The 22957-nt window shown below is 36.8% G+C and overlaps 1 protein-coding gene across 5 annotated transcripts in view; it reads left to right on the top strand.

The window, feature by feature from the left end:
• Nbea (neurobeachin) overlaps positions 1–22957 on the top strand; it is a 518446-nt gene that overhangs the window by 172443 nt on the left and 323046 nt on the right. For all 5 annotated transcript variants that reach the window (XM_076932409.1, XM_076932408.1, XM_076932407.1 and 2 more), the window contains 5 exons: positions 1312–1492; positions 2723–2853; positions 5822–5929; positions 8395–8563; positions 10314–10409. In XM_076932409.1, coding sequence (XP_076788524.1) covers positions 1312–1492; positions 2723–2853; positions 5822–5929; positions 8395–8563; positions 10314–10409 — 685 coding nt within the window. The remainder of the gene's footprint in view (positions 1–1311; positions 1493–2722; positions 2854–5821; positions 5930–8394; positions 8564–10313; positions 10410–22957) is intronic.

Below are 22957 nucleotides of genomic sequence, written 5' to 3'. Positions count from 1 at the left end.
TTGTTTCTAATTCACTATTGTAAAATTAGAGCATGTTTCACTGGTTGGGTTTGTAGATTCTAACTAAAAAAATAAAGCAATAACTAATATGGTAAGGCAGTGCTGTCATAATTTCAACAATTTGAAATAATGAATATTTGAGACCATGTCTGCAGATATACTAGATTCTAATTTATTAAGAAGTTATTAAGAATGTTTGACTGATTTAAGCAATGCCAGTGTTTCATCTTAAAACAATTGAAAATAGAATTATAATGAATTTTTTTTCTTATAACTGTTAAGCTTATGGTCACAGCTGTTTAAATTTGATGCTGTGTTAGGAACAAAGCCCGAATATTTAAGCAGCCTGCATTCCCAAGGACAGTGTGAAAGTCAGTAGGAACAGGAATCAATTTCTTGCACCTATCATGTACTTGACTTTACCATTTGGTTGAAGGTAAGATCAGAAAGTTTGGATAGTGTGCCCATTTTCAGAAACTTTGAACAGCATTTTTAGTTACACAGTATCTCTTTTCTTTGCTCTTTTTTGGCACTAAGAAAGTTAATTCTAGTTAGAAAATTATTAAAATCATGATAGTGTTATTTACAAGATGAAAAATGAAGAAATTTTGCCATGGTTTGTAACTTATGGACTTACACCTTCTAAGAAAAAAAATACATTTTAATATTCCTTCTGAAAGCAGGAAGTGACATTTTCTCACAGAGAAAATTTTAGTGAAAATTTAACTTTGAGCTTAACAATGCAACTTTCTCCTTCTGCAGCTAGGGATTCACAGCTTATTCTAAAGGAGTGATCCTTCTGATCATTTTGACCTTATGAAACCCTTAGTATTTCAGTTGATTATTCTAAGATAGATGAGTCCATATTCTTTTTGATAGTCATCTCATTTGGTAGCAAAAAATTTTGCTTTGTATCATTTCTATTATTAGTCATATTTGTAAGAAAGAAAAACATTATTTGTAAATTGAAATGAAAATTTTAGGAGAGAATGGTCTATTTTACACCGTTTTTCTTTTTTTGCTGAAACTAGAATAAGAAGTTATGTATGGTTGTCACTAAGTATTTTTGTGAAATTATATGAAATCTTTAATTCATCTGACATAGTCTTTTAAACTAATACTCATTTTAAAATAGGTGTTTTATTTAAGAATAGTGTGTAGGGAAACAAAATTTTCCAAGGTCTTGTGATAGGTAGTAATAATTTACTCTTTATCTTCTTACCTAAGCTTTATAAATGACTGTTCTTCTGTAGTATATGTTATGTACCATATTTCCCAATTTTAAACAAGATTAATTTTCCTTTTTTAAAGACTGAATTGGAAAACATTGAAGTGACACAAGGCATGTCAGCAGAGACAGCAGTGACGTTTCTCAGCCGACTCATGGCAATGGTTGATGTCCTTGTGTTTGCCAGCTCTCTAAATTTTAGTGAGATTGAAGCTGAAAAAAACATGTCTTCTGGCGGGCTAATGAGACAGTGCCTACGGCTAGGTAAGTACAGTACGGCAGAGATGCTCACTGTAATTATGATGACTTGTGCAGCTCTGGGGTACAGAAAGCATGATTCAGATCGGAGATTCTGAAGCTTAGTAACTGTCTTGTAATCCTTAGGATTACTCAGTTGTAAAAACTTGTATCTTCACATTGGAGATTCTATGGAATCATCATTTATTGCTTCAAATATAGGCAAACATATTTGGAATTATTTAAAAATCAGTAAGGCTGGTGCATATCATTGAAATGATTTTAATGCAGAAACCTTTGTGAACCTTGTTTGTGTCCAGGGCAGGCAAACAACTAAGGATATAGTGCGCAGCAGAGCCCTTACCTAGAGTAGAAGAGGCCCGAGTCTAATGGCCAGTGTTACCGAGGAAGTGGAAGAAACACTGGCTCAAAATCTGTATGTTTCTAAAATAATGATTAAATGCTAGTGACAAGGAGTGTAAGCTGCTCTGCTGTGAAGATAGCTATTATAACCCTTAGAATGAAGGATGTCTGAAAGGGGAAGGTGTGCTTGGTAGGGTCACCGAGATAGGTGATGCAAGAACACAGACTTATTAACCTTTTACAGGCTAATAGGAATTTGTGTGTGTTTGTATAATCATGTGTATGTATAGCATATATCTATATGTGTGTATGTATGTATGTATGTATGTTTGTTTGTATATATGTGTGGGTATGCCTGCCAATGCAGACACATGTGGAAGTCAGAAGATGATATCTAGAATCCTTTTTATCATTCTCTACTTTATTCATTTGAGAAAGAGTTTCAGTGACTGTGGAGCTAGGCTGTCCACTCTTATTACAGATATGAATATAGGTGCAGGGGATTTGACTTTAGGTCCTCATGCCTGTACAGCAAATTTTCTTACCTACTGAACCATCTCCCTCTTCCATAGACATTTTATGTTATGTTAAATTTTTTGTTGGTACAGGACATTTGTGTAATAGTGACTATTGGAGGATTATAGAATTAGGAAGACTTATTTGGGAGTTTGAAGGTCCCTGATGATCTGTTTCTTCTGAATCAGAATACATGAGTATTTTATTTAATATATATTCTATATATGTTGTAATACATTGTTGAATTTCATAATATAAAATTTAATAATAATAATAATCTATGACAGAAAAGGAAACATACAGAAAAAGAAGTAAATTTAAAACATTTTTTACAGAGCAATGTCAACAATTTATGTTAATATCTTTCTGATTTCTTAGTTTGTTGTGTAGCTGTGAGGAACTGTTTAGAATGCCGACAAAGACAGAGAGACAGAGGAAACAAATCTTCACACGGAAGCAGTAAACCTCAGGAAGCTCCCCAAAGTGTAACTGCCACAGCAGCATCCAAGGTAGTCACCCATTTCCTCTGGAATGTGCAGTCCTTTTTTATACTGAGAACAGTGCTTTATAGTGTATAAAATGACAGAGGCTTGAGGCTCTAGTGCTGGCGTCTCTGCTTTTTGGTTATATCTAAAAGGTTAACTTACCTCTTAAGTTTTCACTTGTATGCTAATGAATAAAATACTAGTTATTTCTTCTGATAGGGTTTTTAAAAATTACATTGGCACACAGAACTGGATATTTCTGGTGTTTCTACTTTAAACAGTTACATCTATTTTTCAGAGGTCAGCCTATAAACAATGCACATTTTTAAATGGATGAACTTCGGGTGAGAGACTGCCCATCAAATGAGTGAATTTTATATAATAGTTTGGAATATGCTGGCAATTTTCATTATAAACGAGTTGTCTTCTTGTATTTAACTGACATATTATGCGCAGCTTCATGACTTTGAGAATTTACATGACTGCTCTGCACTTAACTTCTGCAGCTCTACCGTGTGCGTAGACTTTGCTTGATTGTGACCTTTCACACATGCAGTAGACCTCATTTACATCAAAATAAGATTTTAACTTCTTAACCTTTATATAATTTTCCATTCTTGAAGTACTTTTCCTTATATTTTATCTGTCTTAAATACATTCATGTAGGTCATCTTAGATGATGGTTACCCAAGACAAAGGTTTTTGACACCATTACCACACCCTAGTCTAGGGACAATTGTGATGGTTTCAGTGTCTTTATCCCTCACTGCACTTGTAATTAAATGTTCAGCATTGACACAGTAGTGATTAATGATTACTCAACAACTGAAGACATTAGTTTTCTAAGTTCTCTCACTCCACATTGCTGTCGTTGGTGCTAAGCCAACTGAATGTGCACCAAGCTGCTGGTTATTTAGTGCTGCAGCCTCCTTTCTTGTTCACTGCTGTCAGGGAAACAGTCTGGAGATAAGAGGACCCACACACTAGTGTACTGCTGACAAGTCTCCAGAGTGATGTGCACTGCTTGGGACGTTAGGCAGTGGTGTGTCAGCAGTCAGGCTCATATTCACTCTGTACACATATTTAATGGCCAGTCACTACAGGGTTTCACCACAGACTACATCTCTGGACCTTCGGAGCACTTGGTGTACTTAAAATGTAAAGCAATGTTTCTGTGTTACATTCTCTCTGCCAGTTAGCTTAGAGGATCCTGAGGCAGATTTCTTTGTCTCCCACATCTCAGATAAACAGTATTTAAAAGTAAATCAGACTCTTAATTTAAATGATGTTGTTTAATTAAGATGCAAAAATAATGTATTGAGCATAGTGGTTCCTGGAGTGAGGTGCCTCTGGCATCTCTTATTTATTCCTTAGGAGATGTATTACTAAGCCACTGCTTGGGAGGGCCTTAGGGCTTGACTATGCCTATACGGTTTTTTTGTTTTTTTCTTATACCAGAGAAACATCAGTGGGTGACAGGAAGTCTTTCAGAATCCCTAAACCAAGTGTGCTTCTTCTTGTAGAATACAGATGGCATACCCACTGAGACAGAAATTTGTATTTCTGAGTTAGTTAGTGTGTCTCTAGTAAGAGGTTTGGCAGTGAGAAACGGGTAAGTGCTGACATTCGGGTATATGGAAAAGGTTTCACTCGTTAGTAAAGCACATTCAGTATAGAGAACAAAAGTGAGTCTTGGATATTTTGTTCATGCATTGCAAAAGTGCCACTTTAGGCAGTAAGCTTTTTAGACCAGCAGAAGAGCTTTCCAGTCTGAATCTGGACACACTTCCTTGAGTGGTGTATCTTCATGGAGCCTCATTTTCATACTGCAGCAGTAATTTAAACATGTCCTCACCCAGTCTTTACAAGGTCAAATGGGATTAGAGGAATCTTTGCAAAATATAAACTGGTGCACATATTAAATTATTTCAAGTTTTTCCATATGCACTGTAGATTTACCTATTTTATAAATTATACACAACTTGCCATAATTATCCTATGCTAAAAGTATTAGGCTGTTATTTAATGATCTAGTTGAATGTTGGAGCAGTTCCAATTTTACATAGCATGGGTAAACTTGATGATTTTAATGGAAACCATTTGCAAAAATGATGGATTAAAGTACATGCTGGTACCCAGGGTGAGGTGAACCATCTAACTAAAGTACTGATCTTGTTCTGATATCATGTTCCTCAGGAACCATAGCTTCCTTTAGGAGTGAAACACCGCAATGCTATCTGTAGGGAAGTAGGAGTCAGGCACCAACCACATACCTGTTACATACAAAACGTGCATTTGCATTTCATATGCATGCACTGTCAGAATGAATCCAGCAGAGCACTACTAGCGCACTGAGTAACTGACAGTGCGCAAGTGAGCCAAAGTAACTTGGGGCACTTGATTATATGTCATGAATATATTATCTAAAATCCTTAGGGTTTTGTTTTTCCAAGTATAGGAAATCATTTCAATGGTATATTCTCTAATGTCTGCCAACTATACTGAGCTATGGCTAAGTTAGTTTTAGAGCTTACCTTTTAAAAATGGATCATGAAGTGATTACATAATTGAATAATGTTAATCAGTAATATTTTAATCTCATAAATATATATGATGAATAAATAAAGAGAAGTAAATACATTTATTAACTGGAAATGGTAAAAACAAACATCCAGATAAGAGAGATTTGCACTCAGTTCTTCTGAAAAGCAAGATCTTTTTTTTTTCTTATACAGCCTTACCTGCCTTTATGGGACCAGAGAGGCATCTGTGTTAATAGCAAATCAACATAGAGAAGAAAAAGCATCACAAGCAAAGGAGAACAGAGAATAAGCCTGTGCCAGTTTTGATGTCAGTAATTTCTAGTTCAGTGAGGAGGCAGGCAATGGTGTGGGAAGCTCAGCCTAAGGAAGTAATGTGATCACTGTAAGTGATGCTCCTGAAGAATCTTCTAGAATACACGGTTACTCAGTAATTGTCTTTTGTTTTCAAGACTCCTTTAGAAAATGTTCCAGGTAACCTTTCTCCTATCAAGGATCCCGATAGACTTCTTCAGGATGTTGATATCAATCGCCTTCGTGCTGTTGTCTTTCGAGATGTGGTAAGTTATATATCTGCTTGACTTCTTGAAAAAAGCAAACAAAAGTCAAACAGCAGCAGCAACAACATCAGAACTGGCACTGTCGTTTGTGTTAAACTGTAAAGAATTGCTGTCATTACCAAGTGTCCTGTCACCTGGATATATTGCATACCAGGAGAGTTAATGGTAAAATGGTTGAGCCTTAGTTTTTTCCAAAGGCTTACTGATAGTTTGCTTTTGAAAAATGATATGTATGTGTACAGGGCTGGGGAAAGGCTCAGTGGGTAAAGTGCCTGCTGTGTAAGCATAAAGACCTGACTTCAGATCCCAGCACCTACAGAGAAGTCAGGCATGGGGCTGCACATCTACAATTCCAAATCTGGTGGTGCAGACGAAGTTTCTCAGTCTCAATGAGAACTCTGTCCCAAACAATACAGAGTGATAGCAGACACTCAGTGTCAACCTCTGTCCTCCACATGCACAATTGCAGGTAAGCACACACACATGTGCATACACTGTTGCTCACACAATGATAAGACATTTTGAAACTTAGTTTGTGCTCCAAGATTAGCGATAGCCCTGAAACACTGAGTTGACTGTATCTTAGGTCAGCTGGCCCTGCCTTTTATATTCTTTACTACATTGCCACATAAGGAATATTTTTTTATTCTTATTAGGCATGAAAAAGTTACCTGATCAGGTAGTAATAGAAGCTACTTTTGGGTGTGGAAAAAGATTTCTTTCATTTAAAAAATATTGATTATTATTGTTATATGTGTGCTCATGATGCATGTGTGGGGAGTAGGTCATACCACAGAGTACATGGAGAGGTTAGAGAACACCTTTTTGTAGCCTCATCTAACTTTCCATCTTTATGAGGATTCTAGGGATTGGACTCAGATATCAACGCTTGAGCAGTAAATGCCTTTACCCATTGAACCATCCTACTTTCACAAAGTATGGTGTCTGTAGCAATCTGAATTAGAGAGGTGGCTTAATAACATTCAAAGAAGAAGATTGCTTACAGAGGGTTTTATGGAACTCTTTAATCTCTGACTGCTTATTAAGTCAATTGAAACTAAGATTGACCTTTTTATGAATTGTGTAGGAGTAGTGTTTCATAGCAGATTAAGCAATAATAGCAGTTGTTAATATTGGCATTATAAACTATCCAGATTATATCCTGTTCACTTAATTATAGCTGATTTAAGGAATATTTAAAGAAGCATATGTTTGAAATGTATACATAACCATCAGTTAAATGGAGTGGTTTGTGTTTACAGTGTAGTTGCAATAAGAGGAGGACGTGGTATGATGATTCATGCTGTGAATATAGGACTGAAAATTATTAAATCCTATAAATCACTTGGAAAATTAACATCCAAAAGGCGAAATAGGAAAACATAACAGACCTAAGCAATAAATATAAAATATGTAATATAATCAACAATATGATTAAAGGTATCAGTAAATAACAATGAAAATTAAAAGGAGATATTTTCAGTATTAAATGAACTAAAACCTTAAATGATAATGCTTAGCATTGCAGAAGTGGAGGAATCTGGCTCTTCTATGTAATCATTGTTACATAAGGATAAATTGGACAGGTTTTTTTAATAGTTCCTCACTAATATTTTAGAAAAAAAAAACAAAAACCTCTTTCTAATACCAATGTCTCAAATCCCAACAAATGTACTTGACGTGTTGTTGACAGTGCGCTTGATGTGTAGTCACTGTGCTTGGAGATCCTAAGTGCATATCTCACATTGAATAATCTGAGGCCTTAGAGTATTTTACAATTTTTAGTACATTAGTTATATTTATTAATGGTAAGAACTGTACATTATTTTCAAAATTCTTATAACAGTCACATTAGTCACATTTACTTTAATTTCTGATATATCTCAGACCTCAGATTAGGTTTTAGGAAATATACATATGCATATTACCTTTGTGTGCTAGTGTGTGTGTGCACGAGTGTGTGTGTGTGTGTGTGTGTGTGTGTGTGTGTGTGTGTGGTATGCCTTTACACATGCTCACTTGCCATAGCGCATGGGTAAAGGTCAGATGACATATTATAGAGCCTTCTTCTACCATGTGTGTTGGTGCGTAGGATCAAATGCAGGAGCCTTTACTTTCTAAACCATCTGAGCTGACCATCTCGGCTGGATCCAAAGGTTTATTTCATTTTGATTTATGGTGTAAATGTATCTGTTTTGGTGCCCAAAGAGGTTAGAAGAAGATGTCACATCACTGGTGGATGAGGTTTTAGAGTATTGTGAACCACCTAAAGTAGGTCCTACGACCCGAACTCTGGTCCTGTAAGAGCAGCAGGTATTTTTAAATATGGGGCTGTTTTCCTATCCTTCCTTCCAGCAACTTTTAAATCAACGTTTAATGTCTAATAAATAAGAATAGTTTCTTATAGTTGGTGAATTTATATCTTAAGTATTCTGAATCTCAAACTGCCTTTTCATTTTCCACAGGATGATAGCAAGCAGGCACAATTCTTAGCTCTGGCTGTTGTTTACTTTATCTCTGTTTTGATGGTATCTAAGTATCGGGACATATTAGAACCCCAGAGAGAGACTGCAAGAACTGGAAGTCAACCAGGTAGAAACATCAGACAAGAAATAAATTCACCAACAAGTACAGGTATTTAATATTTTCTTTCCATTATTTGGCATTTCACCAGTATCTTTTTCCTGCTCACACTTTTGCAGACATGTTTGAACTGTACTTACACAGAGACATTTCAGACATTTACAGACTTGGTAGAGATATTGACTCAGTGTATTGTAGTTCCACACGATGTATATTTGTTATTACTTTCATGTGTCAATGAAGCTTTGAGGTTGCTGCTTCCCATTTATGAATGCAAATCATTTGGCTATGTTGTTATTTAATATGCAAGGAACTTACGCCTTTCAACAAATTTCTCATGAAACTTGTGAGCATGAAAAATAGGACATGCTCATAGTTGTTTAAAATAAAAATAAGGTAAAATAATCAATCTTTACTGCCTAACTTAAACATTACCTACTTCTTTGCTCTCTCCCCTCCTTGCCTTCTTGTTATTAACTGTTTAACATCTAAATATTCTATAAACTATATATCATGCAAACAAACATTTTAAATTTTGTGCAAGTTGTGAAAGGTTTATACAAAGTAGTTTTCACTGAAAGATTTATGTAGAAGATTATAGAAGTAATGCCCACATTGGGTTCCATTGGCCTCATTGGCAACATACTCATGATGCAGGAGCCTTTGCATGGCTGACTGTCAGCGATCCAGAGACAGTGAGCCCTGGGAGAATGGAGCCACTTAGTGAGATAGACTAAAGTTTCATGCATTAGCCCACTTTATCCTTAGATTCAGACAACTTATCTTCTGAAGGTTAAGGAAAGGTCACATGAGTAAAGTCCTCATGAGTTCAAGCTGTATACAATCATGAGGACATGTCACACATGCCAAAAACATGCTTTTTTATAGAAGCATTTAAAGAATAGTTTAAGCATTTAATTGAATAACAACAGCAAGCAATAATGAGTGAACAGAAGTAAACTTTCTCCTATCTAATATAACTGGGAGAAACACAAAAAGACATTCCAAGAACAATTTCGTTTTGAAGAAAATGAGGTCACAAGACTCTTGTCGTGTTTTCTTGGAGTGTTTTTATAGGCACTCAGAATTCTCCTCACACAAATCCATTTTTGGACTATGTTCTGACAATTGGTCTTTCCTACTGTGCTTGAAAATGTTTTGGGGTAATTAACCGTTTACATTTCCTACCAAGTGTTTGTATCAAGATGATTTTCCTTTGTTTGCACTGTAACTTTGATAACTCAGTGACTATTTCTTGTGCTGTTAGATTAATTTATAGGTGAAATTCTTTACTGAGTAAACACATATGCTTTATAAATGGGTGTTTTAAAAGTCAATAGAGGTTTATGCTCTAATCAGTGCATCTTGTTACATGTAACACACCTCATTTTCTTTTTACTGCTATTGTGAAACAAAAGATCACATTTTAGCCCTAGGATTTTCTCATGGTAGGACATACTATTTCATTATGACACTATTATTTTAATTTTATCTTGATATTTAAACATTAGCTTGACATTCATATTGATGTCCTTTTAGAGCACGTGTGTGTCATATATGTATAAGATGAGTACTATTATAGTGAACATATTAGATCTAGTTTTCTAGTTTGCTTGTGCATTTTCAAGTAAGTTGCTACAAGTACTCTATTTGGTGAATATACTGCCTACCTCTTTTCCCTTAAAACCTCTTGCCCCTCCTAGATATGGGCTTTTTAGTATTGTGTCATGAGTCTTTCATGTGGACTATATTTAAACTGTCACTTGCCTTCTCAAATTTGGCTCCATGATTCTCTCCACAGTTGTGGTCATACCATCTATCCCTCACCCAAGTTTGAACCATGGACTCCTTGCCAAGCTGATGCCTGAGCAAAGTTTTGCCCACTCATTTTACAAAGGTAATACTGACATTATCAAATGACCCATTTGGTATTATTGTTTCAATAATCATTTTAACATAAATAATCACTTAGAAAGAGGATGTGTTGTATTTCTACAACCTGGAATAGCTTTTGTTCTTGCATTCCATTCCATTTCTTGGGTTAACATCTTCAAATTATGGGAACCTAAGGTACTGTAGTACTATTTACTGTGGTGCCGTACACTAGCTCTTAACAGTCATGCTACAGTAGTGCAACAAAATTAGTCTAAAATGCAGCATACTATAGATTAACCAGGAAAAACAGATTGAATGTAATTCTGGACAAACTGACAAAGTCTTTCATGAGAAAAGATACAAAATTAAATGTTAAGCATCCAATGATAATTTCTTAAATGTGCTTGGAAAGCATGAGCATACAGAGAAAAAAAAATCATTGAGCAGAAATAGATTTGTAAGCAACAATAAATGGTACAAATAAAGACATTACAACAAGCACCATAAAAGTATAGAGCGTATTTTAAGTGATGGAAAACTATGAACACATTGAGGAGAGCATGAGCTGACATAAAGATAAACTGCACTGTTAGAGATGGACAACAATAAAGTGGGATATCTGCTTCCTATTAACAAAAGGTTGGTAGTACAGAACAAATGGTTTACCAGGCAGAGAGCTCTCTCTCTGGTTTCAGATTTTCCTGTATGCACAACTAATGGGATGTTTGAACATGAACAGTAAAGGTTTACCTCCTATGATTGATTATACCATTAGTCACATTCAAATATAAGAGCGAATATACGGGTTGCAGAAGAGGGATTTAGAGACACATTGTGAATTGTGTGCAAGCACCTGACAGCACCTTATTTATATAAGCTAAGAAGATTGCTTAGCTAAGCACCAGCAAGACATGGCAAATTGAGGCCTCAACTGAGAAGGACATGATTTCTTCTGATGATTAGAATGAGTTTTGAGGATGACACTGTGCCCCAGATGAAACTATAGTTTCATATATTCTATAACTAATAATGTCCGAGGACAACCTTAGAACAACTAATGCTAGCAAAGTATTTTTCATGTATCTGATGAGCTTTCATATTTTTGGGTTGGGGGGGGGGTGAGTAACAGACTTTTGAACAGTGATAAAATGAAAATTTCTTTCTGTAAATTAGTAACATGAACATTGTATAGGGTTTGTTTTAAATTTAGCATAGGCATCCCCAACTCTGACTTGTCATTCCAGCAATATACTTCTATGACACTTATATATAAACAAAACATACTAATACATTATATACTTAGGAGTGTTATCATTGTTAGTATAACTTGTATTAGGCTATTAAAAGGTAAAAAAAAAACTATCATGTCATAAGCTTTAGATACTGATATTCCTAGTATTTGCATAAAATATTTAGGTTAGTGAAATTAGAGAGGAAAGTCAGCAGTTAAGATCAGGAATTCAAGGCCCATATGTAAACATAGTAAAAACAATATACAGCAAACCAGTAGCCAGCATCAAATTAAATGGAGAGAAACTTGAAGCAAGCCCACTAAAATCAGGGAGTAGACAAGGCTGCCCACTCTCTCCCTACCCATTCAATATAGTACTGGAAGTCCTAGCCAGAGCAATTAGACAACAAAAGGAGGTCAAAGGGATACAAATTGGAAAGGAAGAAGTAAAAATATTACTATTTGCAGATGATATGATAATATACTTAAGTGACCCCAAAACTTCCACTAGAGAACTCCTAAGCCTGATAAACAGCTTCAGCAATGTGGCTGGATTATAAAATTAACTCAAACAAATCAGAAGCCTTCCTCTACTCAAAGGATAAATGGGCTGAGAAAGAAATTAGGGAAACGACCTAAAACAAAAGTGCATTGCTTTTGATAATGCATATTCCATGATGGGTAAGGAAGACATTCTTGTAAGAACTACCTAAGACAGCCTCAGTCTTGTTAATGACATAAAAAAGGGAGAGAGGCAGAGAGCCTTTGGGACTACTTGGCAAGAATCTGATATGGGCCAAGGACAAAAAATGGTCTGATTGGCAGGAATACAACAATGGCCAAGGACAAGGAAGTAGGCTTCATGCAGGAATCTGCCATTAGGCTAGAACAAAGAAGTAATTTCAGGTAGGAGTCTAAATTGTAGACTACAACAAAGAAGTAATTTCAGACAGGACTCTGAATTTTAGGCTAGAACAAGGAAGTAGGCTTCAGGCATGAAAATGACTTTGTGCTCTAGGACAGGGAATTTGGCTCAGATATTTAGGTCATCCTGATAAGCCCTTAGAAACAGTGATCACGGGAATGTTTATGGAATTTTGTTTATTACCTTACTTGTTCTTTGACTAATTGTTTATTGTCTTGCTTTTTCCTTGACTATTTGCATCTATTGTATTGCTAGTCCCTCAACCTAGAACTGACCTTAATACTTGCATGTAATTAAAATGGTATAAAAGCAAAAAGGAGGAGGGGGTAGGATAGCAGGTTCTAGGGAGGAGTCATGGAGAAAGGGGATGACATCTGAAATGTAATAAATAAGATATCCAATAAAAGCACACACACACACACACACACACACACACACACACACACACACACACGGTATGCACTCATTGATAAGTGGAAAAGCTCGGAATACCCAAGATACAATTCACAGACCACATGAAGGTCAAGAAGGAGGAAGACCAAAGTGCGGATGCTTAGTCCTTAGAAGGAAGAACAAAATACGGGAGGAAATATGGAGACAAAGTGTGGAGCAGAGACTGAAGGAAAGGCCATATAGAGACTGCCCCATCTGGGGATCCATCTCATATATAGTCACCAAACTGCAGATACTATTGTGGATGCCAAGAAGTGCTTACTGAGAGGAGCCTGATATAGCTGTCTCCTGAGAGGTTCTACCAGAGCCTGACAAACACAGAGGTGGATGCTTGTAGCCAACCATTGGACTGAGCACAGCATCCCCAATAGGGTCCCTAAGGGAGGAGTTAGAGAAAGGACTGAAGGAGCTGAAGGGGTTTGTAACCCCATAGGAAGAACAACAATATCAACAAACCCAGACCCCCTCAGAGCTCCCAGGGACTAAACCACCAACAAAGGAGTACATATGGAGGGTCCCATGGCTCCAGCCGCATATGTAGCAAAGAATGGCCTTGTGGCACATCAATAGGAGGAGAGACCCTTGGTCCTGGGAAGGTTAGATGCCCTAATGTAGGGGAATGCCAGGGTGGGGAAGTGGGAGTGGGAGGGTGGGTGATGGAACACCCTCATAGAAGCAAGGGAAGGGGGGATCAGATAGGAGGATTTGGGGAGGTGGGAGTGGGGAAAGGGATAACATTTGAAATGTAAATTAAAAATATCTAATAAAAAGAAGAGGACTAAAACTCTCAATAAATGACAAAGCTAATGAGGAAAATTGGAAAGCCCCTGTATGGTTAGACCATTTTTCCCCCACAATTTTATTTCCTTGTAATCCAAAGAAATAAAACATTGAAAAAGAAGAAATAAAATTGCTTTCATTAGAATTTGAAAAGCGGGGGGGGGGGGCACTACTTGTTCTGTCAAAGAACTGACTTTTGTTCTCAGGACCTTGTTTGGTTTCTAGCACCCACATGAGGGAGCTCACAACTGCATGCATCTTCAGTTGTAGGGAGTCTGATAATTTTTTCTGCTCTGCAAGTACCTACATGGCATGTGGTACAACATACATTTTGCTCAGTAACACACACTAATAAAACAATGAATACATAGATTTTTAACAACTATATTTGCATGTCTTTTACTGAATTGTTCTTTGTTTTAATCATTTTCTTTGATTTGTTGTAGTAAAGGGCAGTTACAAGTGTAATTGCAGCAATCCATGCCCATTGCCATGTTCTTCTTGAGCATGTATCTGCTTACTTCCTTTTCCCTTATGCTTTATTAGAATACGTATTTCCAGAGTGTAGTAATGAATTCTAGTTTACTTGATTTCTTACTAGATGGATGAAAAGTGTGATGTTTTAAGTTTTATATGTGATATGGAATGATTTCCTCCAATTTATTAACATGCCACTCGATATGTGGATCATATTTTTCTGATAAACTGGATGGATATTTTAAATTTTTTTATAATTTTCATGACAGTAGCATCTCACTATTTACCATTAATCACTATTTACTATTTACCACTAGTTACCATTTGCAGGAAATAGTTCTTCAATAAATTAGTAAGCTAGTGAAAAATTAAGTAATATTTTTGTAAAAGTGAATATTGGTGTTTGTTGCTTGTAGTTTTAGGCTACTACCTTTTGCTCAGGGACTGGCCATGCTACCAGCCCCCACCTGGCTTCCCTTTTTCTCTACCTGCCATTGCTCCAGGAAGTGCACCATACTACTAGCCCCTACCTGGATTCCCTTGAATCCTCTGATAAAAGGCACACAAACAGTTTATTACTTTACAATTTGCCTTTTTTGGCACTATTACTGGGCGCTGATATCTCCAGCCTGGAAAAGTGTGCTCTTACCAATTTATTATCTCTGTCTGTTCACCTGCCCTAAATTTCAGTAGCTAGGTCCACTTAACTGCTGTCCAACATTCCTGGCCTCCCACCTGTAGTAGAGGCCACAGGCCACAGTTCATCGTCCCCCCACAAACTTCAAACCTCATATGGTTGCTGTCTTTTTCTCCTGAAAATGCATGGCAGAGACTCCTTTTTAAAAAAAAAAAATTATTGTATATTTTATTTCTTTACAATACAGATGTCATCCACTTTCTCCATTTCCCTTCCCTAAGACCCCCATCTCATCCCTTTCCCCCTTTATGTTTTTATACCATTTTAATTACATGCATACATTAAGGTCAGTTCTAGGTTGAGGGTCTAGTAATATAATAGATACAAATAGTCAAGGAACAAACAAGACCATAAACACAAATAGTCAAAGAAAAAGCAAGGCATTAAACCCAGTTATGTGAACACTCCTGTGGTCACTGTTTTTAAGGGCTTATCAGGATGACCAAAATATCTGAGCCTACTTCCTCGTCCTAGCACAAGGTCATTTTCATGTCTGAAGACTTGTTATACAGCCAGAGGTAGCCTGAGAGGAAAGCAAATGATCAGCAAAATTTGTATTACCCATTGGTTTAATATAACCAGTGGGAAACCAGCTGTTTGAGTTGTTTCATTAGATAGGCAGGACCCAGTACTGTAGTACCTTTAAAAGGCTACATTAAGGGACTGGTTCTAAACTAAGGGGCATACTGTTGGTTTCTACTTTTGTCAAAATGTTAACACAGAGTTAGGGACTTAGATCAATCACTATGTATTTCTTATAGCCCTTTTGCTTGAAAGTGTAACATGAGTTTTATATAATATGAATAATTGGACTAGCATCAGTACACCAGCAATAGTGCAGTTTTTCCTTTGTTTTCTGGAGTGTCCACTTTTCCTCCCTTTTCCACTTTTTAGAGACATTTGTACTCTTTGACTCAAAGCCTCTCTCTCCATCAACCAGTAATTGGTGTCTTGTCAAAGCATTCTTTCATTGTCTCCCTCTCCTCTGAACAAAAATAGGAAAGAACTTCTGTTTGAAGGACTCAGTAGATTGGAATTGCCTCACTTGAGTAACCCAAGCCAATCCTCTTTTTCAGGACTCTTAAGTTTAATGTTTCCATGTAAGGCCAAATATTTTCAACTTATAGGAATTGGATTTTTGATGCTGTAGAAATAGGTATACTGCTACATAGGATATTTTAAAAGGCAATTGTAGGTACAGTGGAGAATGTGATATCGGGACACGCAGAGGAACTGATTAAACTACTATGGAGTCTCTTGCTTCCACTTGAGATGCTATTACTTAAGTGTAGCGTGCTGGGGTTGTAGGGATAGAGAGGAGAGTAACCTAGGGGATACTTTGCAGGTCAAATGGATGCCACTTGGTAATAGGTTCAATATAGGGTTTTCAGAAATGTGATAATTCAGAGATGTCCTTGGCTGTTTGGTGAGAAGCACTGACGTGGTTGTGGTTGTGAGGAAAATCCCAGGGATACCTGATAAATTTCTTTAATGCAGATTTTAGAGGGTAGCTAATTTGTCTGGGGTAACATGGGAAACTAGTTGGTTGTGAAACCAGAAATGTAATTTGATCACTTTGATTAAATTCCATTTACTTTTCTATTTTGACTTCCAAGTCACCTCCAACAGAAAGAAATACCTCCAAGTAGTTGTTTAAGGCCTGGAAAGATACAATGGGTGGGCTTGGGAGGGGAGGAGATAGTGAGAAAATGCTTTCTCAGGATAAAATGCCTAAGGTAGGGAAGACAGGATGAGAAAAAATTATATATGGTGTCTGATGGTAACAATGGCAGTACAACATGCCATAGTGCTCCTGTGCTTTGCTGTATACTCTTATGCATATTGTCAGATATACTTAGGCTAAAAGCCACTGTATCGTATGTATGATTCTGTGTCTGTGTTTGTACAACACTATTATTAATTTTAATGGTTGCTTCCTAAACATTAAAAATGTTTAAAGATACAAGGTACAATGCGAGACAAAAGAAAAAGGGAAAAGGAAATTTGTAATAAGTACTTTTTGATAATTGATTCAAGGTATAGAATTGAAACTACATTAAAACTTAATTTTTAAACATAACATGGAGGTGAACCTTGACGCTCCAAAATTGCTTTTCCAGAAGAGGCTGGCAGGAATGGCTAAAATCAACTTTCCAAGTGTCCTAAAAACTAATAATAGATGGAAAACAACCCAAGCGGAAAAAATTAAGGAGTTCTTATAAGACAGCAGACTGAATAACCATTTACCTTACACTTTTGCCGTCTGCTTTCCCAGTTGTGTAAGTAGCCTTGGAAAGATATGGTCAGGCAGCCATTGTGATTGGTGGAGGTTTTAAAAAGGAGCTTCGAGTAGCCACTGCAGAAGGATAAGGTGTGTAGTTCTTAGAGCATTGATGATTCTGGGATGCTGAGATGAATGTGAATTTCTCAGTGGAGGAAAAAGCTCTGTGTTACTACATTTGTTGGAAACATCAATAGTAATTTGTTTGCATTGTTACTACTGAAGATTACATTTTTTAACAGCTGAAACAGTAACAGCAGCAACAACAACAACATTATGGTCACCACCAACAAGAAATCACCTGGCTAAGGTCTTAAAAACATCTTAAAAAGAATATCTAGGAATGAGGTCTATAGACCTGGCTCAGCAGGACCTAGGAAACACCTCTTCTTTGTTGGCCTTAATTACATTGCACACTTAGGAGTGCAGGCAGACTGTCCAAGCATACAACCAGAGCCTGCCTACAGAGAAGAGTAGGTGATTTAGGGGTTCAAGACTTTTAAGGCACTGTCTGCAGCCAGTATACTACTACTAGCATATTGTGCAGAAACTCTTTAAACTGTAGGTGGTAAATACATTTTACAAAATTAATGCCAAAAAAAAAACAGTAACAACAGACTATGTAGAAGGGGTTTAGTTTTCCAGATCTCCATGCTGTTTAAAATGTCTATTTTTAAATTAAAAACTCTGAGACAAAAAACAGCAACATATTACTAATATAGACAGTGCAGAAAGTAGTTGACAGAATATTCAGCTAATCAAGCCCAGATATTGCACATGTATTTTTAATAGGCAATTATGGGTTTGTGCAAATAATTAAAAGAAATATTTTCTGAAAAATTGAAACTATGAGGATAATGTCTCAGTGGTGTGTTAAGCTGTTGATTGTATCAGAATAAAGCTGAATTTATTAAAAGAACATATAGAAATTCTGGAGTTGGAATTATAGTAACTGGAATGAGACACTCATTAGAGGAATTCAGAAGGTTGAGCTGAGAGCAGGAAGAGTCAACATATTTGATGTTAGGCCACTTGTGACTATCCAGGTCAAGCAGGTCTCATGGACTTCAAATATCATGAAGTGAACCAATGAGCATTTAACAAGAGTCTTGCAAGAGAGGAATGAGAAAGAAACGGACAGTTAAAAAACAAACACTGAAAAGGAGTTTGGAAGAAATAATGGCCTGTATAAAATCTTCAGTGCAGTATAATAATAAAATTATTGTGACCCATACCTAGGCAGTGTGGTCATTGTACTGAGAGGTTTTCTTTTTTCTCTTTAAATTTATTTTTATTGGATATTATATTTACATTTCAGATTTTATCCCCTTACATTCCCTTCCCCCCACCACCCAGGAACCTCCTATCCCATCCCCCCTCCTCATGCTTCTATGAGGATGTGCTCCCACATACCCCCACTCCCACCTCCCCACCTTCAAATTCTCCCTCCCCACCCCACCCCACCCCAGCTTGGTGTTCATCCTTCATGGGACCAAGAATTTCCTCTCCCAACTATACCTGACAAGGCCATCCTTCCCTTCATGTACAGATGGAGTCATGGGTCCCTCCCTATGTGCTCCCAGGCTGGTGGTTTAGACTCTGGGGAGCTCTGGTTGGTTGGTATTGTTGCTCTCCTCATGGGGCCACAAACCCTTTCTGCTCCTTCAGTCTTCTCTCTAACTTCTTCATTGGGAACCCCTTGATCAGATCAGTGGTTAGCTGTGAGCATCTGCCTCTGAATGTGTCAGCCTCTGGCAGACCTCTAAGGAGACAGCTATATCAGGCTCTTATCAGCATGCACTTCCTGCCATCCACATCAGCATCTACCTTTGGTGACTATACATGGGATGGAAATGCAAATCAAAACAACCCTGAGATACTACCTCACACCAGTCACAATGGCTAAGATCAGAGTCTCAGATGATAGGTAGATGCTGGTGAGGATGTGGAGAAAGAGGAACACTCCTCCATTGTTGGTGGGATTGCAAGCTGGTACAACCACTCCGGAAATCAGTCTGGTGGTTCCTCAGAAAATTGGACATAGCATTACCCGAGGATCCAGCTATACCACTCCTGGGCATATACCCAGAAGATGCTCCAACATATAACAAGGACATATGCTCCACTATGTACATAGCAGCCTTATTTATAATAGCCAGAAGCTGAAAAGAACCCAGATGTCCTTCAACAGAGGAATGTTTCCTCTTTAAGGGCTTCTACCTGTTTACCTGTGTTCTCCTCAAATTCTTTTTGAGTGTTATTTATGTCCTTCTTAAAGTCTTCTATCATCATGAGAAGTGATTTTAATTCTGAATCCTGCTTTTCCGGTGTAATGGGGTGTTCTGGGTTTGCTATGGTGGGAGAACTGGGTTCTGATGATGCCATGTAACTTTGGTTTTGGTTGATTATGTTCTTGTGCCTGACTTTTGCCATCTGGTTAACTCTAGTGCTACCTGCACTCACTGGTTCTGACTGGAGCCTGACTTTCCAGTTATCTTGCTTGTGTCAGAACTCCTTAGGGTCCAGATATCTCTGTGATCCTGAGCTCCAGCTACGTACAGTGGCTCCTCTAGGATGTCTCTGGATATGGTGTCTCCCTGGTAGCAGACCAGCTGTCTGCTGCTCTTAGTGCAGTGTCTTCTCTAGGATGTCTCGGGACAAGGTGTCTTCACTGGAGCAGACCAGCTATGTGTCTGCTGCTCTGAGTGCAGTGGCTTCTCTAGGATGTCTTAGGATATGGTGTCTGCTGCTCTGAGTTCAGTGGCTTCTCTAGGATGTCTCGGGATATGGTGTCCGCTGCTTAGTTCAGTTGCTCCTCTAGGATGTCTCGGGATATGATGTCTTCATGGGAGCAGATCAGCTAGGTGTCTGCCCCAGCTACAAGTGCCCCTAACTTTCTCTTAAACTCATTGTATTAAATCCTCAGAGTGTATCAGAAACTGGAAGCTGCACTATAGTATCAACTAAAACATGTTCTATAAAGGGTGTTAAGGTACAATGAAAAATTAAGGTGGGGTTTTGGGGTACTAACCTTTTTTTTATTGTCTTGTTTGTTTCAATTAATCAATATTCCTAGAGTGTTTCCATAGAGCATTTTTCCTTCTATGTAATACAATCAGGTGTGCTTTATAATACTTATGTAGAATTTTATTAAATGTTCAAAACCACTACTCCATTTTTAAAAAATTATTCAGATTCTGTAAATAAAGTTAGAACTTCTTATTGATGTGTAAATATTTTATGAGCTTTTTAAAATATTTTACTATTGAAGGTTGATGGAGTTTTAATTGAAAATTCATAAAATTTCACCTTAACTTGGAAGTCAGCACTTATATTGATATCTTGTAAGTTATAGATTTTTAATGCTTATTGAATGTCAGTTAGTGGACCAGATGAGAGAGAAATAGTTGGCGTAAACAACATGCAGCTTGGGAAGTGAAGTGATGGACAGCTCAGCAATTATAAGTGCACTTTCTGCAGTTTGTGAGGAACAGATTTCAAACAACAGCACCCACAAGCAAGGTCTTCCAGAAAAGTCTACAACCCCAGCTGTGAGGAATCTGACTTTCACTCTGTCCACCTTAGCATGTGCAGGCACACATCAAATAAACCCTTTGCCTCTGAGTTGCTTTTGGCCATACTGTTTCACCACAGTAGTATTAAACTTAACTAAAACATATCTCTTTTCTAATAGGTCCAAATCAAAATTATATACTCACACAAACATAAGTAAATTACTTAGTAAATAAATAAATTTTGAAAACTCTTTGGGGGTGGTAATTTAGGAACCACAAATTGAAGATGTTGATTTGTGGGTATTTTTACTGGAGATATACTTATCTGTGGGTCTAATATAAATTATAAGTTTAAAATTTATGTGTAATTTTTAATGCAAAGTGTACCATAAAATGGTTGGATATCATATTAATGTAAGGTCAGAACTCTGAACCACGTCTGTAAGTCTGTAAATTCAGGCCAAGTACTGGAGTATACTCCACACACTTTTTGATGGTTAAACTGTTAGATAAAATTGACCATGTTAGAAACTATCACTGGCATTGTAGTGTTGTTGTGGTTGGTTTTGGAAGTTCCATCATTTCACTTATATTGCCTGCTCTTTGTGTGAAAATGTAATAACTGCTTTTCAGTGTTCTCTTGTTATTTTGCTGCAGTTGAATGGCCTTAGCCATTTTCTGTCCTAACTTTGTATTCCAAAGTTACATATCAGCTTCCAAAATCTACTATCAAGTTGGTGTGAATGTCTCCAAAATTTATGGCTATTTTTGTGGTCTGTAGACATACATATTTAGAAATTCTGTAGACTCAAATGATCAAAAATGAATTTGTATCTTCTGAACCGCTCTCCAATTCACATTGTTTTGTCAGAGGTTTATTATCATGCTTTATTCTTCTTATAATCTATATTCCAAAAATAGTATCTTGATTTATATATTTCTTATTTTTAATGCTATAATTTTTAATTTTAGTCTTACCTATTTCTTATAGGGTTTTATTTTTGTTAAAGCTTTAGCTATGATTTGAACTCATTTCCCTGGTGCTCCTCCTGGTACTATTGAGATTGCATTTGCAACACTAATACAATTCTTTTACATTTTTATCTTTGGACAGGACAAGAGTATTTTTTATTTTGATTATTCTGTGCTTCAATGAATATTCTTTTCCCTAGTTCTGAGATTAATATTTTTTGATTCTTGAGAAAACTTGGCAAAGAAGCAAGTAAAACTAAATCTCCGTAATAGATATAGTAATGATTATACTGTAACAGTACATTGTTATGTATGTTTTGCTTATTTAAATGAATATTGTACTGTTCAAAGTTTGAATAAAAAGATGTTAAGTTTTTCCAATTTAAAACATAACCTTCAGTATCAGCCTAATCAAAATAAAAGGAGATAATGGTTTCTTAGCCTCTTGAAGTATGACAAAATGGTTCTGAAATTAATCTGGTAAAATTAATAAAAATCACATTTTTATGCCATGGTACTCTTCTGCATTCACAAGAATTAGCAACTGTTTTAGCAACCACAAACCCAAGAACTGAGCCTATCACTGAAAACCTTACATGATTGTTCCCCCTTGTGTGTGGAAAAACTTTCAGCAGACTTGATCTGTGTGCATGACAGTATCACTGAAGAAGAATTTTTCTGTGATTTTCATTAGCTGGTCTAAAGGGAGGTTTCATGAGCTGGGTGCTCATATCAGGGCTGCAGTTCTGTTTAATTTCTTACCAATGTAACCTTTTAAAATACAGAAACAAACACCAACAATTTCCATAAATACCTATACTGTAAATAATTCTTGTATATTTTTAACACCTTATTTTTCATCTTCAAAATGATTTTAAGTTATGCTAGGATGTGGTGGTAAACACATTTAATCCCAGCATTCAGGAGCAGAGGCAGGTCGATCTCTGGGTTCAAGGCTAGCCTAATCTACAGAGTGAGTTCCTGGACAGGACTACCAAAAAAAAAAAAAAAAAAAAAAAAAAAAAGATTCTAAGTTAAAGATTGTTGCACACAAGCGCGTGTGTGAGTGCGCGCGCGCACGTGTGTGTGTGTGTGTGTGTGTGTGTGTGTGTGTGTGTCTTACTAAGGTTAAGTACATTTTTCAATGCTATTTAGAATTTGATAACATTTTATTCTAAGGAAGACTTCCATTTAATTTTTTTGTGTAATTAGAATTAAACCTTCAAAAATATTTTTAAA

This window comes from Arvicanthis niloticus, chromosome 4 (genome assembly GCF_011762505.2).
Source record: "Arvicanthis niloticus isolate mArvNil1 chromosome 4, mArvNil1.pat.X, whole genome shotgun sequence".
Lineage (NCBI taxonomy): Eukaryota > Metazoa > Chordata > Mammalia > Rodentia > Muridae > Arvicanthis > Arvicanthis niloticus.
The sequence above is the reverse complement of the archived record's forward strand: the minus strand, read 5'-3'. Positions and strand labels throughout refer to the sequence as shown.